We start from the raw sequence: 22,633 nt of genomic DNA, 5'->3' as shown, positions 1-22,633 counted from the left end.
GTGACATGTGCTCCCAGTCTTATCAGCGGAGGGCTCAGAGCCCCCTGCTGAAGGTCTAAATCCAGCCCAGCAACTCACCACCACCCTGCCAGGATGCACACACACACAGCCTCCTCCCCTCCCTAGTAACACTGTGGACACGACCTGGCCTTTATACACATTGACCGGAGAGTGTTTTGTGCCTCTGACGGAGTTGTCATAGAGACCACAGCTGGTGTTCATCTGCAAAATGTGTTATGAAATATCACTTATGGTCATTTGATATTTTATTTTTCTTAAAGGAGCTTTTTTGCTTTTTTTGCTTTTCCCTTCATTATTTTTTTATAGGTTCTTGTGCCTGTAAAACATTTTGAAAGTTAAAAAGGTCTTCAAAGTCCAAGCCAGCAGAAGCTCCCCTCTCCTATAGAAAACACTGCTCCTGAAACGCCTCGCCAGTGGTCCACGACTTTTTGACATCACACTGCGTCATCATGTCACACATTTGCATTTGCATTATATACTTCTCCAGGCTTGACATATCTGAGAGGGGTGCGTCACTCTTCTGTTGCATTATTTACAAATCATAAACAACCTGTGACAAGAGATCGAATAATTTCCTGCAAATCCAGCAGCCTCTCGCATTCACAGTCAAATCATATCTTTTTGCAGCTTCAACCTCTCAATGCTCAATTATGGCTCCATCAGTCACGAACCCAGCCCAGCTGCTATTCCAGGGAAATTTAGAGGTGAGAGTGAAAGAGGGGTGTATGCTGAGAAGCCTATCGTGGGGGAGGAATGGGATGAGCACTGATGGGTGAGAAGAAAAAGATAAAAGGGTGTCTGATGGAGTGATGATGGGAGAGACACACTGAGATAATGGTGAGATGAGGAAATTGACAAAAACACGCAGGAACACGCAGCAGCAAAATAATAATCATAAATAAATAGGTGCAGAGGTTTTTATGACAATAAGTTATCGTGATTTATAAGTTTACCTGATTTTCCTGTAAGAAGATTTGGAAGTGTTGAACAATTGTATATGAATATGATATCTATATGTGTTGTCAGTGCACTCTGTGGATATAAGTAACAGTTTGCTGCTATTTTAACCCTTCAACAGGATTCAATTCAGCAAACCATTTTTCTTTTACTGTTAATTGGCCCCAATTTTACTGAATCTTATAAACACACATTTACGAAATTATGACAGATAAGAAAACAGTAGTATCATAACAGAAATATATGTTTATTCACTTTTCTAGATTTGCATTTTTATTATATGTTAAACATGTAAATTCGCAGTCTATTTTCAAATGTCTTGATATGTTTTTGTTTTAAAAAGTTTTACAGCAAAGTCTGTAAAATAAACAAGGATTTTAAATTTTTTTTACAAATGATTCTTACAGCGTGCGAAGAAGCTGTTGATGATGAGAGGGATGTGGCGGTGTAAAGCTCAATGGCCAATAGCACTTTCAGGACTTTGAAGAAACTAATGATATTATTTACGGTAATATTGACACCTGAAGGCATTCAAATAGGTCAAAGTTAATGGAACGTAAACACTGTTGTCTTGTGAGGCTGAAACAGGATGAATCATGTTCGTCCTCAGGTTGTTCAGCACAAAAGATCAAGACAGGCTTTATTAAAAAAAGAGGGATAAACCCATGAATCATCGATATATAAATCAGATTTAATCTTGGAAACTTGGAAGGCCTCAAACATGGCAATAATAAGAATGACACACCCGCGACATTGAGTCACCTCTGCATGTATGTTTTCGTCTGTGCATTCCTGTCTGCCCACACACACACGCACACACACACGCACACACACACACACACAGGTTGGATTGTGTGTGTGTGTGTGTGTGTGTGTGTGTGTGTGTGTGTGTGTGTGTGTGTGCGTGTGTGTCTCAGCTGTTACATAATGCTGCAGACAGAGGGACCAGTCCCACAGTGACAGCCTGTGGCTGAGCTGGAAGGTCATCTCGCTGCTGACTACTTATTTCCATACATACTGTAGAAGGTCAGCTTTAACGGCAAGTGTGGTTATACAGGTATTCAGGAATAACGAGGCCAATACAACTGGCTGATCGTTCATTCACCGGCTTCACTGACCTTCATTATAATCTAAATTCCTTCCATGTAAAACCTGCACTTCGACTGAAAAAGCTATTTTTTTTAAATACTTCTGTTTAAGTGTATGCCATAATCTACCTTTACTGTAATGACTGAGTGTGCATTGACTGGACTGAGTAAAATACAAATACAGACTGAATTTTACTGTTTTATATTTACATCTAATCTATTCAATTTTCAGTAATTTCCCTCACTTCTTGAAACAATTACCTAACTTCCCTTCTATGCTTGTCTAGTCTAGGCAAGGCAAGGCAAGTTTATTTGTATAGCACAATTCAGACACAGGGCAACTCAAAGTGCTTTACAGGCGCACACAAATTACATTAAAAGACATAAAAATTTCATTTAAAAGACGTTAAGAATTGCATTCAAAAACAAGCAAAAGCATTAAGAAACAAACATTAAAACAAGTAGGCTAAAAAGGTTTTAAAAGGGACAAGACTAGAATAAAAGTCACAACGCAGTTCAAGATGTGAAATTGCTTCAGTTAAATGCAGTGGCAAAAAGAAATGTTTTCAGTCTTGATTTAAAAGAGGTGAGAGTTGGAGCAGACCTGCAATTTTCAGGGAGCTTGTTCCAGATATGTGGCGCATAGTAACTGAATGCTGCCGCTCCATGTTCAGCTCTGATTCTAGGGACTGATAGCAGACCGGTACCTGTCTGGTCATTAGGCCACTTACAGGAAAAACAGTAATGAAAAGTTTAACCTTTAAAGCTGCATTAATTCATTTCATGGCCACTTGGAGGCAGCAGAACGTGGTGAGAACATCACATCTGTCATATTATCACCTGATCGCCTCCTTATCCAGCAGACGTGGGCAGCATTGCTATTGACTTGCACTTGGTTCTAGCCATGTGACAAATGTTGCTAGCTAGGTGCTATCTGTTTCTACTGTTTGGTAATCGACTACAGCGGGTTTATAAGAGCCTTTTTACTGAAAACAGCTGTATGCTGCTGGTGTTGCTGAAAAATGGGTCTGATGAGACTTTGTGGACCAAAACCTAAACAATGAAATTCAGTTATTAGACTGAAATTCAATTTGTTCCTCCCTGAGAGACCCCTTCCATATGACACCACAATTTGACAAAAATAATGAGTAGTGCAGCTTGGAGACATGCGTAAACCCCTACACTTATAATGTCAAGTTAGAGTCTGGCTAAATGTTTAATCAATCAATAATAATTACTGTAATTATATTATATATTAAATTAGACCATCATTTTCAACCTCTGCACTTACTGTTGCTAGAATACATATTACAAGAGTAAATGTACCAACGAAATACAGAATATACAACAGCAGTATATTCAGTTTACATACTGGGAAATCAATATGGTAAAATTTGACAGATTTGTAAATAAGAAGCTATTGTTGTTTGTTTGCCTCTCAGATAAACAAATGTTTATGCTGTTAATGCTAATTCCTTGGCTAATAGCACAAGATGTAGTTTTGTATATATTGAGTTACTTTAGGAAAAATTCAAGAATAAAAAAAAGGTTTAACTGACTCCTCAGTTTGTATTGATTTGTAAATATATGCAGTTTTAGAAACTGTCTTACATAATCTGATTTCAAATCATTTGCTTGAGGAGAAATTTCTCAGGCAACGATGATTGTTTATGAGAGTGAAATAACCACCTGTGCGGCTCTCTATTCACCTCGCTGGGCTGTTCCCATGGCAACAAGTTTTTATACCGAGAACAGCAGTCTGTGTGTGTGTGTGTGTGTGTGTGTGTGTGTGTGTGTACATTTCCACGGTGTATAAGTGTGTGTGAGAGAGAGTGGGACTGATGCTCACAGCATGCAGATTTCAAATCTCTATAATAACACAAGTGCCAATTAGCAGCCTCAGGGAAATGTGGAAAAATAAACATTAACTAAGGGCTAATTCAAAATCTTTTGGTCTGTGCTGTGTGTATGTGTGTGTGTGTGTGCGCACGCGGGTGTGTTCCATTATCTGAACAATGATTGCCTTGACCTTGAGCAGGACGCTTGAACGCAGATACGACGCCTTGATTTCCTACAAAGTGTAGGACATTTAGAGGATTCAAATGAGAGTCTTTGAAGCCAATCACTGACACAGTGAAGGTCGTGGCAATGTCGTGTGTTCGCATTCGTCTGAGCTGTCAAATGTCAATCAAACTGATTAATGCTCTCATTACGGAGGACAGATAAGAATAAAAACACTGATGACTCACCTCCTTGTTTCTAAAAACATACTGAATCATATCTACAAACGTGTAATTATTTTTCCAATATGTACGAATTGGCCACCTGCTGAATTTGTGCAAATAGACGGCAGCATATCACCAGAGTAACTGTTAACTGCTGTTTACTGTAGCTGTAAGCCAGTTAGCTCAGTTATCTCAGTTAACCAGGCAGCCAGCGGTCTGACATGACGGCTCAGAGTGGTATTAGAAGTATTGGTTCTAGTTGTAGAATACATAGACTTTGTCAATATAACATCAAAACTCACTTTTCTTCACATTCTATTGCAAATTTAATATCTGAAAGTTGTAATCAAACATTCTTACCAAGAGCACCTTTAAAGGTACGCCTAAAATATCAAAGCTTAAAACTTTACGCTCAGACCAGTAATTAAGGATATGCCTTTCTTATGAACTGAAATAAAATCCAGGGCATCTTGTCACGTCTAAGTGGATGCAAAATATATTCATTTCAACAACTACAAACCATAATTGATGCTTTGCAGTTGGAGGAAAACACCAGTCAGCGGCTAAACATATTTTTTCCTCAATCCAACAACAGTTTGTCACTGCATATTTTACTGCTTTGACTGTACAAAGCTTTGAGTTTAAATATCTCCAGCAGATTTGTTTTTTCATCTATTTGAATTTGAATGACTGAATCACGATTAAGGTTGAATTGTCTTTAATCGGCCTTTTCTCAACATTGTTGTCTTTCTTGCAAAGTGGCCTGTAAGCGTCCAAAAACATTGAGCATGAATGTTCCTTCTTGACCTTGGAGAACTTTGATGTAATAATATGTATCTATAAATCATATGATGAACAGATATATTATCATTAAAATTACCTGTTGTACATTCACAGGATTAGACTGGAACATGGAACATGTTAACTATTTTCTCCAGTACGGCGGTTTATAATGTCACCAAAAAACAATTGAAAAGTGTCTCTCACGCTGCATTGGTGCATTTGCAAACGGACGAAGAGCCCTGAGCAATGTTCCTCCCAAAGAGTTAATATAAGCTGTCCTGTGAACCATGACTGCTCTATTACTTCTATGCTAATACCTTTAACAGAGGTCACTGCCAACACACCTGCACACTACAAACACATACAACCATATGGAAAGATGCAGCCAGAAGGTAAGTCTAAACTGTCTTCTATTTGTTTTTTGCAGTGGCTGTTGTGCACTGATAATCTTTTCTATCATCGTTAAGCTTCACTGTTTGTTTGAGTCAGTATCAATAGAACAATAACACAAACATTTCCAGACAAAATGAAAAGCCCGGACCGGGCTCCTGGGAGCGAAACCGTCAGACAGACGGCCATCTGGGAGCCAGAAAATCAATCGGAGACATCCCATAATAAGACTCTGCTCTTTGCGGATCCAATGAAACCATGCCGACGGACCCGTGCAGTTGTCAAAGGTCAGGCCAAAGGGAAAAATCATTAGGATGTGATCGATACTGATCGATACAACATAGATGAGTTATTTTCAAATGCATCATGCCTGCAAAGTCATGCGCGAAATTGAGTCTCGTTTAACCTTAAATATTGGAAGACACAGTGCTGAGTTTAAAGACGTCCACAATCAATTTAAAGGAAGACTTGTGATGATGACAATACTTAATGTTATTGAAAGATATTAAAGTTACAGGGACACAGATTGTGATTGCTTTACTCAATACTTATGGTCTGCTAGACATTTATAACTCCCCATATTCATTATCCAAAAGTACAATCAATTGCTTACTTGGCACATAATGCTGTAATTTCTGTTTCGCATGTGTATTTGACCACATTCCAAAAGGAGATCCTTAAAATCTTAAAGCCCTTTTCCACTATAAGATGTGAAGACCCGTAGCATTTAACTGCGTTTGCCTTCATGTAATTTTAAACAGGCTATATGACAGACAACAATGGAAGAATGTGCTGTTGATATTGATTTTCTTTCATGTGCTTTCATGCTTAAGACCCGGGCTGGGTATGTCGATTTCTGCCAGACATTGATAAATCTTCTGGCCTACTATTTCACCTTTAACGCCTGACCCCAGCTCCCTCTAAATGTCCTCCTCTTCCCTGATACTAGGATATCTTTGTTTGTCCATAAAAATACTAGATACTAGTACTAAGATCGACCTGGTCAGTGGTTTTTGTGTCTGCTGTAAGTCATCCTCATTGAAAAGGTCCCCAAAGTACAAACAAAAGTAAAACTTGAGAGTGGGTATATGTTTTTTTTAATTTTTGTTAAATTCCTGCAGTAGAAAAGTGGTGAAAAAAAGAGTTAGCAGCAGCTGTTTGTCTTCACAGCTCTGTATTTTCACAACAGTTCAGACAAAAAAAAAAAAATAATAATAATGTTTTAAAAAAATCCTCGCTGTGTTCTCAGAGAAAATCTCTTTTCTGGCCTCACCTAAGACACGAATCAATCTTCAGGAAACTTAACACACATTTGTGTGTCCATAGAGTGGCTGTTGAAGCTCAGGTGCTGTTTGGGAGCAGTGTGTGGGATGGAGTGGTATGGGTACGCGGCGCTGGGCATTTTGACTGCCATCCTCAGCTTCCTCATGGACCTGAGTGTGACAAAGCTGCTGAGAGGTAGACACACACACACGCAAGCACGCACACACGCACGCACACACACACACACACACACACACACATAGTCATACCTGTATGTCTGTTCTTGTGAGGACCTAACCTTCAAACAGCCCTTTTAGAGTTGTGAGGACCAAACAAAATGTCCCGACTTTCCACAACTGTCCTCACTTTGTTTTTTAAAAGCATTTTCCCCACATGATTTATGTTTATGTCTCACTCCACCTGCAGCTCACCGCTGGCTTTATATGAATCTGGAGGGCAACACTCTGCTGCAGTTCTTCTGCTGGACTCTTTACCCAGCATGCCTCTGTGCTGTCGCTTCGTCGTTCTCCCACAACATTTGTCCCTTCTCTACAGGTCTGTCTGGAAACACTGACAATAGGACAAAGAAAACTCACATATTGGATTGGTTTAAACTAAAAACACAAATTTGATTACTGGCAAGTTACTTATGACTCTGATGTTACTGAGTTGCTTAAGAGCCAGATGCTTCCTTTCAGACCAAGACAGCACTGAAAGAACAGATATCTGACTAAAACATGACTCCAAATAATTGCAAATGTTTCTATGTCACTGCTGAATGTGTAAACAGGCAACTGAGTTGTCAGTGTTGTGTGCACAGCTTGTTTCCACTGCGCACAAGTGGCTACAAAATCAGGTTTAATAGGTTAATGCGTATAAAATGCAAACTCAATATTTGTCTTTTATCTTTTTGATTTACAACCATACAAGTAGCAACATATGATAGCTGGCTAGCCTAAATGGAAAAGGGAATTCTGGCTGAATGATTACTGAAAATATTTTCATTTTTCGTGGTGATTCATTTTGGTCCATATATATATATATATCTTGGCTAGAACATCACAGGATATAGTGTTGAGTGGTTTCCATCCTCATCGCCGCACAAATATTCTTGAAAAAGACCGGATGAAGAGAATTCATTCCTCGGTTTCTTTTAGAAACATAGGTCGTTCCTATCCGAAGTATGCGGCTTTGCGAAAAAGTCATGTGTGATGTTATCTTTCAAGTTCAGTGAGTGGTGACGGGAGATGTGCAGCATGAAAAGTTAGCTGCGATTTTATCACTCACAGGAAATGTAGGCTTTGATGTAGGCTGTATTTTCAGGAAGCGTAGATCTCTGTGCTGTTTCTACAATGTTGATGATGCCGTTGAATGACAAAAAGCATGGATCTACCAGAGATGACCTCACTCCTCCCGAGCCTTTCTGCCTCCAGCACCCAATCTATCAACAGCATCATGTTTAAGATTAAGGCCTGCGCTGCAAAAAGTGTCTGTGCATGCCACTGTTTTATAGCCTCCTGGTGACACTGCCCTCTAACAACCAAATTAAAATGACATTAGACGGACCCTTAAAGGGGGAGTCATTTGATTAATGTGACCAAATTCCCCAAAGAAGCATCATCAGGCCTGGAAACATGTTGTGCAGTTATGACTTTAACATTCACGAACTAAGTTAAGCTTCATATTAAACTTGTGTGTGTGTTTTTTGTGGATTGCCCTTAAATTCAACAGCCCTTTCCATCCCCTTGCCTTGTACTTTAATATTCTGACATCAGTCCTGTGTATTTACGTCTTATGCTTTTAAAAAAACTCCTCGATTGCCTAATTAACTCCAGGTTGCAAAATTCATGTCCGGTCGCTTCATTTCTCGTCAGGCTCTGGGATACCAGAGGTGAGGACCATGCTGGCCGGTATTGAAATGCCTCATTACCTGTCGCTCACTAATATGTTTACCAAGTTCCTGGGCCTTATCTGTACGCTGGCAGCCGGCAGCACTGTTTTCCTGGGCAAAGTGGTGAGAGACTCCTCAGTACATCTGTTTGTTATTCAAACTGAGCAACTGTTCTATTAAATTGCGTGTTGTCTGCTGCATTATGAGCCATGACAGGTTTTTCTGTCATTGTCAAAGGGTCCGTTTGTGCATCTCTCCACCATGGTCGGCGCCTACCTGAGCACCCTCTGCTCTCTTATGCGAGAACATAAGAAGGTAAATGCACAGTGAAGTCATTCAAACATAGTGAACTACCACATTACCCATATTGTTGTTGTACAGTTATTTAAGTATAGACCATATATTTGTACAAACAGTGGATCAAATGACTGTGTGAGGTGTTTTTGGTAAAACCCACAGAGAATTATCATCAGACTGTGCAGTTCCCCCTCAGAGCCGGCCGACACTGACAGACAAACGACTGGTTGGTGAACATAGCAGAGCAGTTAGCAACTAAAGAAACAGCTAGGGTTTTAAAACCATTCATTCAGCTTAAACTGGGAATAAAGTTGTTTTTTTTTGGTACATACACTCACTTTTACTCTGTTGTTTTTTTCTGAGGCTGATCACATTTCGCAGGAAAAATAAAGACTGACTGGTGATCCATTGAGCCTGGCACCATTTCTATCTGCTAGCTCTTCTCCATTAGAGACCGAACGAATGAATAAAGTCACATTTTCTCCTGTGCTACTGTTGCTACCCCGAGGAAAATGGAAAGCAGTACGGCTGTCTTTGCGAACAGGAGCATCAACAAAAATGAACGTTTTTGAAGTAGGAGAATTTTCTCAACCCTTATATGAACAGTTTGGTCCTTGAATTTCATGAAAACTTCATGAAAGTGGTGATCTGAAAAATAATCTGAAACTAAAGCTGTCAGAAAGAAATATAGTTTTTGTACCTCTTTGTACTTGTACAGGCGCAGTACTTGAATTGAATGGATTTTTTAATCCATGATTATACTTGGAATAAGATAAATGACAATCAGTGACTTCATAACTCAAGCTACATTATGAAATATTATGTCATAATGCATGTTACAGTTACTTACTGTTACTTACTGGAGTGATGTCATCTACTTTTTTTGGTCCTTGTTAGGACTCGAGCAGCAGTGTTCTGAATCAACTGCAGCTGTCTTTTTTTTAGAGAGTCTTGTAAAGACACCGTTACAGTAGTCAAGTTTGCTAAAGATAAATGCATAGAGAAGTTTTTCCAGATCCTGCCGAGACATAAGTCCTTTTATCCTGGATATGTTCTTAAGGTGATAGTAGGCTGACTTTGTATGTGGCTGCTGAAATTCACGTCTGAGTCCATGATTACACCGAAAAGAATGAATTCTTTTCTTTTAGGAAAAAGCTGCAGGAGAAATGATGGTTGTGGCTGCTGCGGTCGGGGTAGCCAGCTGCTTCGGAGCTCCCATCAGCGGTGAGAGAGCCTGTAAAGCTTCTGCATCATGAATCAATGATTTCATTTATCTGCTTGTGCTATATCTGTCCTTCTCACACTTGGTGGGTAATGTGTTGCCACCTTTGATGCCCCCCCGCACGCTTCACACGTTTGGTATTCCCTTTTATCCGACCTCACTGCTCTGCTCCTCCACCAGGTTTATATGTTCATCCCTCTCTCACACCTTCCTGCTTTGATCACCTCCCTGCCTAATATTTTGATCCTCTAACCTCGCTGTTTATTTTTCTTCTGCTGCCCCTGTGGCTTCAGCACCGCAGGTTCTTACTCCGAACACTCGCACAGTGGGGTGAATTTAAAAATGCCATTATTGTAATTTACATAAAACATGTTGATTAATAGCTGAAATACATGCATATTTTTAAATGTCTTTTTGCAAGACTTTTGCCACCCATGCAGGCAAAATTATTTATTTTAAGAGTTGTCTTATGTGGAATGCTTTAGTTGAGAATATGTGCTGCTGTTGTCTTATTTCCTCACACTCACGGCCTTGTCTGCTCCCGTAGGTGTTTTGTTCAGTGTGGAGGTGATGTGCTCTCACTTTTCCCTGAGGTATTACTGCCCGTGTTTTTTCTCAGCCGCCTGCGGGGCCTTGACCTTCCGCCTGTTCTCAGTGTGGAGTGGAGATGGAGGTAATGTAGGCCCTGGTTAGCAGTCACCCCCTCCCCCATTGTCAGCAAAGGGAAGGCCCACTTTAGAGTCACGAACATCCTGAACTAAGGAAAAGGGCCCCCAACCCAAAACACATTTTACTGAAGAAATGAGGATTCACGTGTGTCAGTTTTTTTTGTGGCTTGAGCTAGGATTCCTTCATACAAGCACACCATGATAACAAATAAGTGTGAACAAAAGTAACACAATTCGGTGGAAATCCCTCCTCAGAGGAGAGGGAGTTGTTGTGGCATCCATGGTTTTGGAATTAAAATGTTCATACACCACCAAGTAAGGCCGAAATGTTTGGGTGTCCAAATACATTTTTGGCCTTATAGTGTATGTGCCGAAACTAACAGACAGCCTTAACAATTCGTAAATTGTCAAATGTTATGTTTTATTCTGTGTATATGTTTGCAAAAAGCATGGTCACATTAAAACGCACATTTTTTAAATTGAGTTTGGTGATTTCCCCCCATGAGAGGGTCACAGTGCTTTATATTTCAGTGTAAACGTAACACTTCTTTAGTCGTCAGAGATGTCGACAACTCGTCTAACTGTGTCGTGTGTCGTGACAGTGACCGAGACAAAACAGCAACCGACAAAATTAGCCGAAACATTTGCAGACAGACTGTAAATTTCAATAAAAATCCCAATGCAATAATGTGAGGGAAGATTAGATTCTGAAAGGCCACGGGAGAAATTGGAGGGATGACTCCAATTTGTTTTGTGTCCACAGAGACTCTTCAGGCCTTGTTCAAAACTAATTTCCCCACTGCTTTACCTTTCTACCCTCTGGAGATCCTATTGTTCGCTTGCCTGGGGTAAGTTTATTTTTTGACAGAATCTGCATAGTTAAATAATATAGTTCTATTTGGCTGTGTCTAATAAATAAATTCTGACATTTGGTATTCATTCTCATGTCAGTCACAATGAAAAAGTCCCTGACCTGTGCCTCTGTGTTTCCCCGTCCTAATTAGCATTCAGAGTATTTTTCTCATACTGATCATTTCCTGGCCTCGTTGCCATCACTACCGCGTCCCGAGTCTAATGACCTCCGTCCACTGAGTTGAAATAAGCCTCTTGTCTGTGTGGTCTGAGTCAGCTCTCTGTCTGGAAACAGGCTGCTGTGTGGAGCCGTGAGCTGCTGCTATCTCTTCTGCCATCGGTGGATCCTGCGATTCACCAAAACAAGCGGGATCTTCGTCATGATGCTGACGACAGAGTGAGAGCTCTTGTACAGTGTGGGAGCCAGATTGTGATGCAGTGATGAGTCATCTGCTGTGTAAGGCAGACTGTGTGAGACACTGTTGATTCTAGGTGGAGCATCACACCCAAAACATGGCGTGTTTCTTCAAGGACAATCCATTTTACCATACTGTTATTCAACTATAAAAACAAAATTCAGACCAAATTTTAATGACTATAGCCTTCAAAGCCACATTCAAATGGTTTAAAACTACCCTTGTGGTTTTTGTCTAGACTCCTTAAAATATTGGAAAATCTTTTTCTCATTAAACAGTTGTTTATGTAACTGTAAACCGTTAGAGATCACCGCAACTTGAGCGCTCATGTGGTCTCAGAGGGCAGTCAACTGATTATCTAATTATAGACCTAAATGAGCCACATGATTATAATGACGTCTGTTTATGTGAACACTTCTCTGCAGGAAGGCTCTATACTCAGCCACGGTGGCCTTCCTCCTGGCAACTCTGACGTTTCCTCACTCTGCTGGTCAATATATGGCTTCTCAGGTGGGAATGAACAGAACTTGAAGGCTCAGTCCATAAATCTTCGGGATGTACATGGATAATCTATGAGTTTTAGCCATCTCATATGGTGGAAATTTTGTGTGTCACTCAACTGATCTACATTACCGCCAAGGAGTTAATGTTTTCACCTGTGTCCATTTGTTAGTCTGTTGGTTGGTACTACTAAACGATATTTTTGCAATGATTGGATGGAGGATGGGTCCTGGCCCAGAATAGACTCCGCTAACTTTGTTAGAGTTGTTCCGCATTAAAGGAACAGATCCAAAGAAAATGGCTCATTTTCTTTAACGTAGTAAGATCGGGTGTTTTTCAAGACTTTTGTTGATTTCCCAGGGAATAATGCATTGATCTTGTTGGAAAGGTGGCTGGTATGAGTGAGTACAGTTTAGTGCAGATTCTAGATTTAGTGAGCTTAAGCAGTTATGGGTAGTTTAAAACTGATACATTGCTACAGGGCTGTCCAGAATGATATGGTTTAGGCTTGATTGAATTAAAAATTAGAAGGAAATGTTTGGCCTTGGTGGAGGTATGCGCTCTACTAAGTGCTACTAAATTAATCTTAATCGGCATCATTACAACATTTAACTGAGGTTAGGCCTGGTTAGGGACACGGCTGAAAAGAAAAATATTAGTAAAGCCATACTAGCAAATTGACTTCATGAATGGCAATGACAAGTTGTTGGCTGATTGTTCAGATGTTCCATCCATAAAGTATAATAAGAGGGCAGAGTTTCACAGTCTGAAAAGTGAAGCTGCATTCTTTCTAATGGCCAACAGGGGGCAACGTCTTTAGTGTCAGGAAGTAGTCGGATTGTATGCAAGTTTACAAGAAAATGACCCTAGCTCTTACTTGATTTATTAGCTCGCTAAACAGTTTGCTAATGAGTTTTAAGTCCCAGTCGCTAGTTTCAAGTCTTCTTCATTACAGCATGATGTTCATTCGGTAAATCGTTGTGTCATTTAGAGTAAAATAGACAATCAGCTTCAGTCAGAGTGGAGGCCAAGCTCCACCCTGTGGTCCAAACATGTTCATATGCCAATGTGCTAAGCTAAAATGTTTAACATAACCTTCAAAACATTGCCATATTAGCCTTGTCATTGTGATCCCGTTAACATGCACCTATAGGTTCATTCTCACAGGGCTGCAAAGTAATGCAGGACTCTCCGTATGAAAGATACAGGGAAATGCCATCTTGTCCTTTCATATTCCATTCAAGTTTTTTTTTTCAGTGTGAGATGTAAATGCCAGTAATTTCTTTCACAGCACACCATGAAGCAGCTCCTCACCACATTACTGGACAGCCGGCCGTGGAGCGCTCAATCCCACAATGCCTCTGTTGAGCCTTTGTTGGAGTGGAGCTCATCGGGGAGTCCTGCATACCTTTCTTTGGCTGTCTTCCTGCTCATGAAGGTAGTCTTTTATTAGGGTTATCACTGATAACCATCAGGAAAAATAGCTAGGCACAAAGCTCTCGTTCCCATGGGTCACGGTGGCCCATTATCAGCAGTCACTAATTGACATTTCGTAGTAGAGTAAGCAGGCTAAAGATTGTTTAACCTTTCCGGCTGAAATGTCTCGTGGTACTTGATGCTCACTCAGAGCAACACAGCAGGTGGAAGGATGGGAATCTCAGCAGCCAGCCCAGTAATGGCTGAGTCACTGGTATTGATCAAGAACCCATCAACCTCCCGCAGATCTATTATTCTCACTCGTACTCCGAGCAGAGAGAACGGCTCACCAACTGTTGCAGGAGGAAACAGCTGCCTATGTGGACCCTTCATTGAAAACAGCTTCTTATACCAGTCGGTCTCTGTAATGCATAAAGTTCTATGAGCCATTCAGTAAGATCCCGTTGCTATGACAGCTTTTATTCCATCGCCACATGCAAACGTGACATGTAAATGGGCATGATTCAATATTTATTTGTGACAAAATTGATTGGAGAGCACTGCAAACATCACCCTGCACACAGATTGACAGTGACTCATCTGCTGTGCTGCATGTGCTAGCCAGATGACTTGCTGGGGTCGCTTACACGCAGAGGAGAGATTTAACAGTCTGTGTGTGTGTGTGTGTGTGTGTGTGTGTGTGTGCGTGTGCGTATTGCTGGTTCGGAGATGTGGATGTTGGTCCTCGCCTGCACTCTGCCTCTGCCAGCTGGATACTTCATGCCAGTGTTTATCTATGGTGAGTGAAGATAAGGACTCTTGAGCGAGTTTGTGCTGCAGAATACCTGGATGGCCAAGGAGGAATTTGTTTCGCTGCATCTGCTCATCAGAAAGTGTAAACTTGAGGTTAAACCGAAATACAAATGTCTGTTTCCCAGGGGCAGCTTTGGGTCGTTTGCTTGCAGAAGGAGTAGCTCATGTGTCCTCCACTGGACTGACTTCAGACCAGCAGTGGGCTTCTTTAAATCCTGGGGGTTACGCACTTGCTGGTAAAAAAAACCCAAAACCCCCCAAAAAGATCATTAAATTGTTCATGTTGACCCGTGTTAACTTATTATAAGCCAATTCCTATTTTTACATCAGATCATGGTGCTAATATGATTTCTGCCTTGTAGGTGCAGCAGCTTTCTCGGGGGCTGTGACACACACCTTATCTCCAGTTCTCCTGGCGATAGAGTTAACGGGGCAGTTCAGCCACGCTGTGCCCATCCTCCTCGCCACTCTGACAGCCAACGCCGTGGCTCGCTCCGGGAACCGCCCATCTTTCTACGACGCACTCTCTGTTAGCAAGAGTCTCCCACACCTGCCCTCTCTGATGAAAGCACGGCCCCAGTAAGTAGAAACAAAGAGTAAGAGTGATTCGAGCAATACATCAAGTTGTTGGGATGATCAGCTCTGTGGTCAGCCACTGACAGTAATGCTAACGTAGGTTGCTAACATGTCATAAAGTTAACATATTGCCATTGTAAGCGTATGCATTACCTTACACACAAACATTTTACACTTTAAGATGTTTATTGCATGCATGCTAAAAGGCTAATATTAGCATTTTGTTGAGTTGTGTATTTGTATTATTTCAAATATACTTATAGTATATATATATATATATATATATATATATATATATATATATATATATATATATATATATAATATAGTATAATTTGATCTCTCTGTCTGCCGTTTGTGTAGTAGTGTACATTTCCCCTCCTACAACTATTACAATACATAAACATCCAGCAATGGAGGAAGGAGTAAAGATAAATCCGTTAACAGCTCAGAATTGGAACATAACCCGATGTTAATACGGGTGTTTATTCCTCCAGAAGCTCTGAGCATTTATAGCAGCGGCCATGCCCCCCAGCTTCGCCTGGCCCTCACAACACAACACTCAGCAAACGTCTTTTGTTTTGATAAAGAGCCCCATAGCGATTGAAATGACTTATTTTGTGTTTAAATCACAGCTGAATCTTATTTAATCTGAGACCTCTGTAAGACGAGACAAATCTAAGGGCTAAGCGTGAGCCACAGGAGTGTAAGCCATTTTAATTGTTTAAGTCATTATTGATAAGGGAATTAGAAATTGACTCTGCACAGAACTTATTCCCTTAACTTGCTGACTAATATTTGACCTACAGTAATAGAATTAGCAACATGAAGACTGTTCAACCTCGCAGGCTAAACTGTCTTGTGGTACCTGATTACACTCGGCGCACACTGCAGGTGGAGGGATGGATTTTAGTGATTTTCAGAAGCCAGCAGTCTAAGCAGCCTGACATGTATTGGCTGACTCACTGCAGTGGTATTAGTATTGATAAAGATTCCATCAACCACCCACAAAGCTGTTATTCTCAAATTGTGCTCTGAAGGAGGGAACCGTTGCCGCAGAATAAATGGCTTCATATGTGGACATTTCTGCGCAGGCAACATTTTCTGGTGCCTGTTAAATTAAACCAGTTAAAATTTAGAGAATTGAGAGACAGGAGTTAATGTCAGGGAAAACATTTCTCCGTACATCCTTGGTGACAGCAGTTAGCAGGACTGTGTTTTCTCCCCGTCTGTCTCTCTCCCCGACTGGATTTCAGCCCCTAATAATATGTCTAGATAGAAATCAAGACAACAGCTTCTTGTCGGCAGCATCCAGGCTGAGACGGCTTTAAGTATCCCTCTGACAAACTCACCCATCATATTGTCCGCTGGACACCTTAAACTGATAAACACTTTTCCTGAGTCTCTATGGAATAACAAAAAGTGTCACTGCTGGTTTCAAGCTCTTCTCTGTGGATGTGTTGACAGCAGGAACTGCACTCCAAGAGTTTGTGACATGGATTACACAACAGACTGCAGCATCCTGAGGACTGCAGTGTTGCTGTTATTTGCCTCTGTTTCAATGTGCCATATTATCTTTTGTTACCACTGACAAATTAAACCATTTATTTTGTGAGTCCTTTCAAACTGAGATTAATAAATTAAAACATGTTGTTGGGTCCAAATATTGTTTGGTATAGTATAACACCATTGGTATCACATGGTATCTTTGTCAATCTTGGTAGGTACCAGTTTGCGTCCAGCATACTGTACTGCCCTAACGATGGCTAGCTAGCATTAGCAATATTAATGTTAGCAAGCGTTAGCAACGATAACATTAGCTAACGTTCACAACTTAATGTGGGCTACGTAGTATTAGCAATGTTAACGTTAGTTACGGTTAGCAATGTTAATGTTAGCTAGCTAGCGTTAGCAACGATTGGGGGTAGAGATGGGATGTCACGTTAAGTAGCTGAATGTTGTCAATAACGCATTCAAAAGTTTATCATTTCATTTAACAAACTGCTTTTGCTCCATGTGTGACACGATTCATCTCTTTTGCAGACTTCCTTCCACACCAATCGGACAGGTTTTGGGAGTGAATCTGGTGAGGCTTCAGAAAGCAGCTGGGCCTGCGGAGGTTCAGCACGCTGTCAACACCAGCACTGACACAGAGATCCCTGTGGTGGACTCCCTCGGTGTGTTGTCAAAGATATTTAAAAGTATTTTAGCATATTTCCGTCTGGCTAAAGAGACATACTTTGAGTAAATCTCACAAAACATACATAAACACTCATATAATTTCAGCAACACTCAGCAGGATCCTGAAGAAAACATTTGATCCTTGCTGGTCAAGCACATAATTATTACTGCACCACATGAAAAGCCTCTGAAAAGAATGGATGAGAAGGATGAGAGAGGTGATGAAAAATAGTAACCGCTGTGAAAGCGGGGGCAATTCAGGAGTGTGAAAGTGCCTCGATAAGGAGCTGACAAGTGTGAGAAAATAGTCAATTGGCCAGCTGAGCCTTTCAGCATCTGAGCGGCAATCACAATCACACGAAATGTGGTGTTTGCACACAACTCGCAGCCCACAAGAGAGCTGCACACATGCTAAACTGTAGCACCGACTGTGGCGAAGAAAATTGATTTCCTCTCTCTTCTGTTAAAGAGTCGCAGATTTTACTGGGGTTTGTTCTCCGACCACACCTGCTGATGTTCCTGCGTCACAGCGAGGCCGAGGTAAAAAAGCTGGCAGGAGTCAGACAGGTAGCTGCAGAGTTCAGTTCAGAAGAAGGTGGAGGAGGGAACCGCCTGGTGCTGTTTAGAAATCAGGCCATGTCTTTACAATCCGTCAGACAGTGACTGCATGTTAAACAGCTGCATAAAAGAGGACTGGAGCAGGATGTACAGACAGGGCTGCTGGCTGACGTAAAAGCTCAGTTTGTGACAGCTCACATTAATTTTAAAGCATTATCTGGTAATAGAAAAATGCTTCATTATAATACAGAGCTCCTTATCAAAAACGGAAATGGAAATTTGGGGAAATGGATTTACGGGATTGTAGTAACCAAGATACACTAGTTTTTTTTTTGACACGTTTTTTAAGCTCAGTATAGAAGCAACCGTGAATCATTGATTATCAAATAAGACCAATGTCACTCTGACAGTCGATACATGCAAAAGTGAATATTGTTGTGCTGTTCTCTTCAGAGTCTGGATAAACGTCTGGATGAGGTCTGCTGCATTCATCCCACCTCGGCCCTGTTATCGCCACACAACACCATTCAGGAGGTAATGGGAAATGTCATTAGTATCGCTGAAAATGTGTAGTTTTCCCCCTAAAATTCCCCCTAAAACAGCAGAAAAACTTGCAGATGCATTAATACAGAGCTTCAGAGGTATTGTTAGGTGTATTTTTGTTTCATTGACAGCCAGGCTGGATGTTTTCCTGTGTTCCCAATTCTGTGCTAAGCTAGGTTAACCAGGCCATGACTACAGCTCTGTGAAAGCAGCTATAATTGTTATTTGTCTAATAGCAATGTATCAAAAGATGTGACAGTATGAAAGCAGTGATGAAGCTACAGAGGATTATGAAGTTCCTTGGTTTTACAAAGCTTTACGACGAGCTTCATCTCAACTGTTTTGGTTCATTCTCCCCACTCTCATAGCATTGTTTTTGGCCACGGCTAAAAACTCTTGAATCAACGGGATGCTAGCCGCTCAACACCAAACAGCGATTAGAGACCAGCGAGGGAACACGTTGGAGCATTTAGCAGCTAAAAAGCCACCAGTTATTTCCTTCATGAGCTGGTGGAGACCAAAAACAGAGCTAAAAGAGAGTGACACAACTCAAAATGGAACATACAGTAATTCCGTAACTCCTGAATGTGTTTTCAGGTGACTGCTAACTAGTCTGCAATATGAGCTCAAAGACAGCGGTGATGTGTTACATAACTACATTGTAATATCTAAAAGGGACTCAACCTATTTACATTTTCTTAATGTTTCGAAAAATAGTCAAACTCAGAATAAATCCATAATTTGTTCAAGTTAACACTGTTTTTCATTTTGTTGCCTGTCGCTATAACTTCCTGGAGAGTGACAGATTTGGGAGAGACAGTGAACGAGACTAAACATGAAAACGTTACCTCAACCTGTGAACATTTCTGCCCAAGTCACATAGACAGATTTTACAACAAAGACAACAGCAACTCCCATGATCCCACACTTTCTCGTTTCTACTGAGGGACGCTAAGTGGCAGAAATTACATACTGTGCCTTTAAAAGGGGATGATATGCCAGTGTTGTCTTCCCAACCTGTGTGTAGCTAATGGAGGAGGTTTAAATTTCCCTGAGATTTGTCTAACATTCAGAAAGACACGGACAAAGCAAATATCCCAAAAGTGATGAGCAATTCTTTTTAAATCATTTTTTTCCCTCCCAGGCGCACAGCATCCTGAGTCTGGTTGGAGCAGAGACATTGTTTGTTGCAGACAGAGGAAGACTGGTGGGGCTCATCACATGGCCAGAGGTAATGAGTGTTCACCATATAATGTGTGTTTACACTCACCAACGCTCACAAATACAACCTGCAATAGTTTCTCAATGACACATACAGCTCGAGTCTGTTACATTCCTCTGTGTGCACTTTGCAAACGAGACCATGTCCCTATATGGATTTGTTAACATTTTGCTGGATGTAGTGGCAAAATGGCTACTTAGGGATTCAAAGCAGTCTCTTTCACTCCTTCCCTCCCTCCCTCCCTCCCTCCCTATTTCTCTCTCTGTTTTCTCCTCCAGATGAAGAGAATAATCGAGGATTTGGCCAAAGAAATCTAAGCAGTGACTCACAGGAGCACATCCCTTGACCTTTCCTTTTTTTTTAAAACAAAATGTGAATCCATCTCTGTCTGATTAAGTGCAACACAAGCCTGGCTCTCATAATGATATCACTTCTTCATTTCCCAGGCGTAATCGTATTTGCACACAAACACAACTGTAATCAGCCGGAGGCTCCTATAATAAACATTTATCGGCTTATTGTCTTGCCTCTCATTGTAATTAGCAGGATCTCGGCCACTGAGGGGATTAGATGCTATCTCATCCACTGATCTGCACTTTGTGATACAGCATTATTGAAAGTGTTTATATTCAGAATAACATCCAGTGAGGACGAAAACAAAAGCCTGTCAAACGGTTTGTACTCCAGTTAACACGATGTAACCCTGCTGTTGTGCTTCTCTATTCGCGATGTATTAACTGACACCGACTTTTTGGCTTTACCTTCCATGCTTCCTTTCTGTTCATTTCAGCACACTGTGACAATCACGTTGCAGAAAATTGAAGTGCCCTTCAGATAAGTGATCATCACATATTGTTCCGGTGTTGCCTGGTTTGACAAATCTGTATCAGCAGCTTGTGATGATGCAGGTGGATTGTGGCTCGCTGGTCTTCAGTATTTCACTCTGTAGTTTCTCTTTGGAAATGAATTCAAAGGCAAAGACATGTCAAATGCGGTCCAGCGTTAAAGGATAAGTTCACCCAAAAGTTAAAATTCAATCATTATCTACTCACCCTCATGCAGATTAAAAGTCGTGAGAAGCCCAAAAATCCCAGATTAAATTTGAAAAGACATGATTACACCCCTTTAAAACCAAAATCGTCATTAAAGTTGCATAGCTAAAAATGTTAGTGTCCAGCCGTCTGATTTAAGAGCACATGCATGACTTTGCATCAAGGGTGTAAATAACATCTTTCCAAATTAATCTGCAAACTCTGGTCCTCTGAAGACTTGGATTTCACAGGATTCGTTGCATTTTTTACATTTTAAAACAAGTCCCCATTTACCTCTACAGTTTTTTATGAGAATGCTGCAGCTCCAGAAATGTTTTGTGGACTACCCTGCTTTAAGTGCTGGTCTATGCTGGTTTTTCCAGCAGGGTACAAAACTTCGCCTGACTGTCCATCAAAATCGAGCTGAGTAGATAATGACTGTATTTTCATTTTTGGACTCGACTCAGTTTCCCCCAAATGCACCATCAGCATTAGATGCATTAATATTCTGCTCATAGCGGCTTTCATGTAAAACATTGAGTGGTTACTCACATTCACACCAGGAAAAATAATCAAGTCTTGATTGCAGTTCAAATTATTAAGTGCTTTTTCTGGTGTGATCATTAAAAAGGAGAAATGTGAATCATCAATAAAAAAAAAAACAACATGAATAAAAATGAACGTTTAAATAATAACTTGTGTTAGATGAATCTGCTAACGTACAAAGAACAAACAGATATAGTCTGAAGCAACAACACATCCATCCATCCAACTAATCCCACCAGAAAGTTCTGGGTGTAACCGGAGGTCTCCAAGAGGAGACACGCAGGAGGCATCCTCATCAGATGCCTGAAACACGTCAGCTGGTTCTTTCCATTGGAAGGAGACTGCTCTGGATGTCCAGGAATCTTCACCCAACGGAGATCAATCTGAGACATTTTTATCTACAGTCTCATTCTTCCAGTCTCTACCTAGAGCTTGTGACCGTAAGTGCGAAAGTTTTTCTCAGCTCTCTCTTCACCACCGAGGTCTAGTATAATGCCACAACGAGACATTGCAAAGAAAGAATGTAGTATAGACGAGGCTTCTTTGTCTAAAAAATAAAAATAAAAATACTTTAAAGCTTCTAAAGGAACTTCATAGTTTAGGTCACGTGGAGTTGAAAATAATGGAGTTAGTATAACATCACTCACCAAAGTAATAGGTGAAATCATGTAACATGGTGACATCCCTACTAAGAAAAGAGAGAAAGAGTTGAGTTTTGATAAGACGGAATAATTCTTTAAGGAGTTCCTGGATAAGTCACACTCATTCTCAAAGTTAAATTTTAAGTTCAACTAAAAACAAAAAGATTCTTCATGCAGCAGGGCTCTGGACTCTAATCCAGCCCCACATCTGGTGAGCAGCTCCGGGCCCTGATTAGTTGCTGGTTTCCTGTTGTTTCTTGTTATCTTCAGACACTGTATTGATTTCGGTGAATCAATCATTCCGCCTTCATACGACTGCGGTATTTCTCTGCGGCCTCAAAACTTTAGAGCAACGAGACACAACAATAACTTGCAGCTTGTCAGATGGTAAACTGTCCGATCTGATACTGTGATCTGTCAGATTTCTACTGAGTCACAGTTTCTTCGCGGGGCAGAGCTTTGCAGCCCTTGTTGCGCTGTAAAACTAATCCGACCTCAAACCATCTGGCTGTTCTGCCAAGGGGGTCTTTTT

General features: G+C 40.8%; 1 protein-coding gene across 1 annotated transcript; it reads left to right on the top strand.

Annotated features, from left to right (window-relative positions):
- The first annotated feature begins 5,600 nt into the window (after window positions 1-5,600).
- clcnk (chloride channel K) lies at window positions 5,601-20,372 on the top strand. The gene is made up of 19 exons (XM_030421683.1): window positions 5,601-5,751; window positions 6,791-6,922; window positions 7,154-7,282; window positions 8,602-8,741; window positions 8,856-8,933; window positions 10,064-10,139; window positions 10,685-10,810; window positions 11,569-11,653; window positions 11,953-12,054; window positions 12,499-12,583; window positions 13,866-14,012; window positions 14,720-14,789; window positions 14,929-15,039; window positions 15,166-15,382; window positions 17,423-17,556; window positions 18,030-18,100; window positions 18,572-18,652; window positions 19,806-19,892; window positions 20,162-20,372. The coding sequence occupies exons 1-19, from the start codon at window positions 5,601-5,603 to the stop codon at window positions 20,198-20,200; spliced, it is 2,061 nt and encodes a 686-aa protein (XP_030277543.1). The 3' UTR covers window positions 20,201-20,372.
- Window positions 20,373-22,633: the final 2,261 nt, after the last annotated feature.

The sequence above is a fragment of the Sparus aurata genome, chromosome 7 (genome assembly GCF_900880675.1).
Source record: "Sparus aurata chromosome 7, fSpaAur1.1, whole genome shotgun sequence".
In the NCBI taxonomy this organism is placed as follows: Eukaryota; Metazoa; Chordata; class Actinopteri; order Spariformes; family Sparidae; genus Sparus; species Sparus aurata.
This window is presented reverse-complemented; position numbering and strand designations above follow the sequence as displayed.

Coding starts and splice junctions, on each gene's coding strand:
- clcnk (XM_030421683.1), top strand. CDS start 5,601: ATGAAAAGCCCGGACCGGGCTCCTGGGAGCGAAACCGTCAGACAGACG. Junction 12,584..13,865: donor GTCAATATATGGCTTCTCAG/GTGGGAATGAAC, acceptor TTTCTTTCACAG/CACACCATGAAGCAGCTCCT. Junction 15,383..17,422: donor CTGATGAAAGCACGGCCCCA/GTAAGTAGAAAC, acceptor TCTCTTTTGCAG/ACTTCCTTCCACACCAATCG.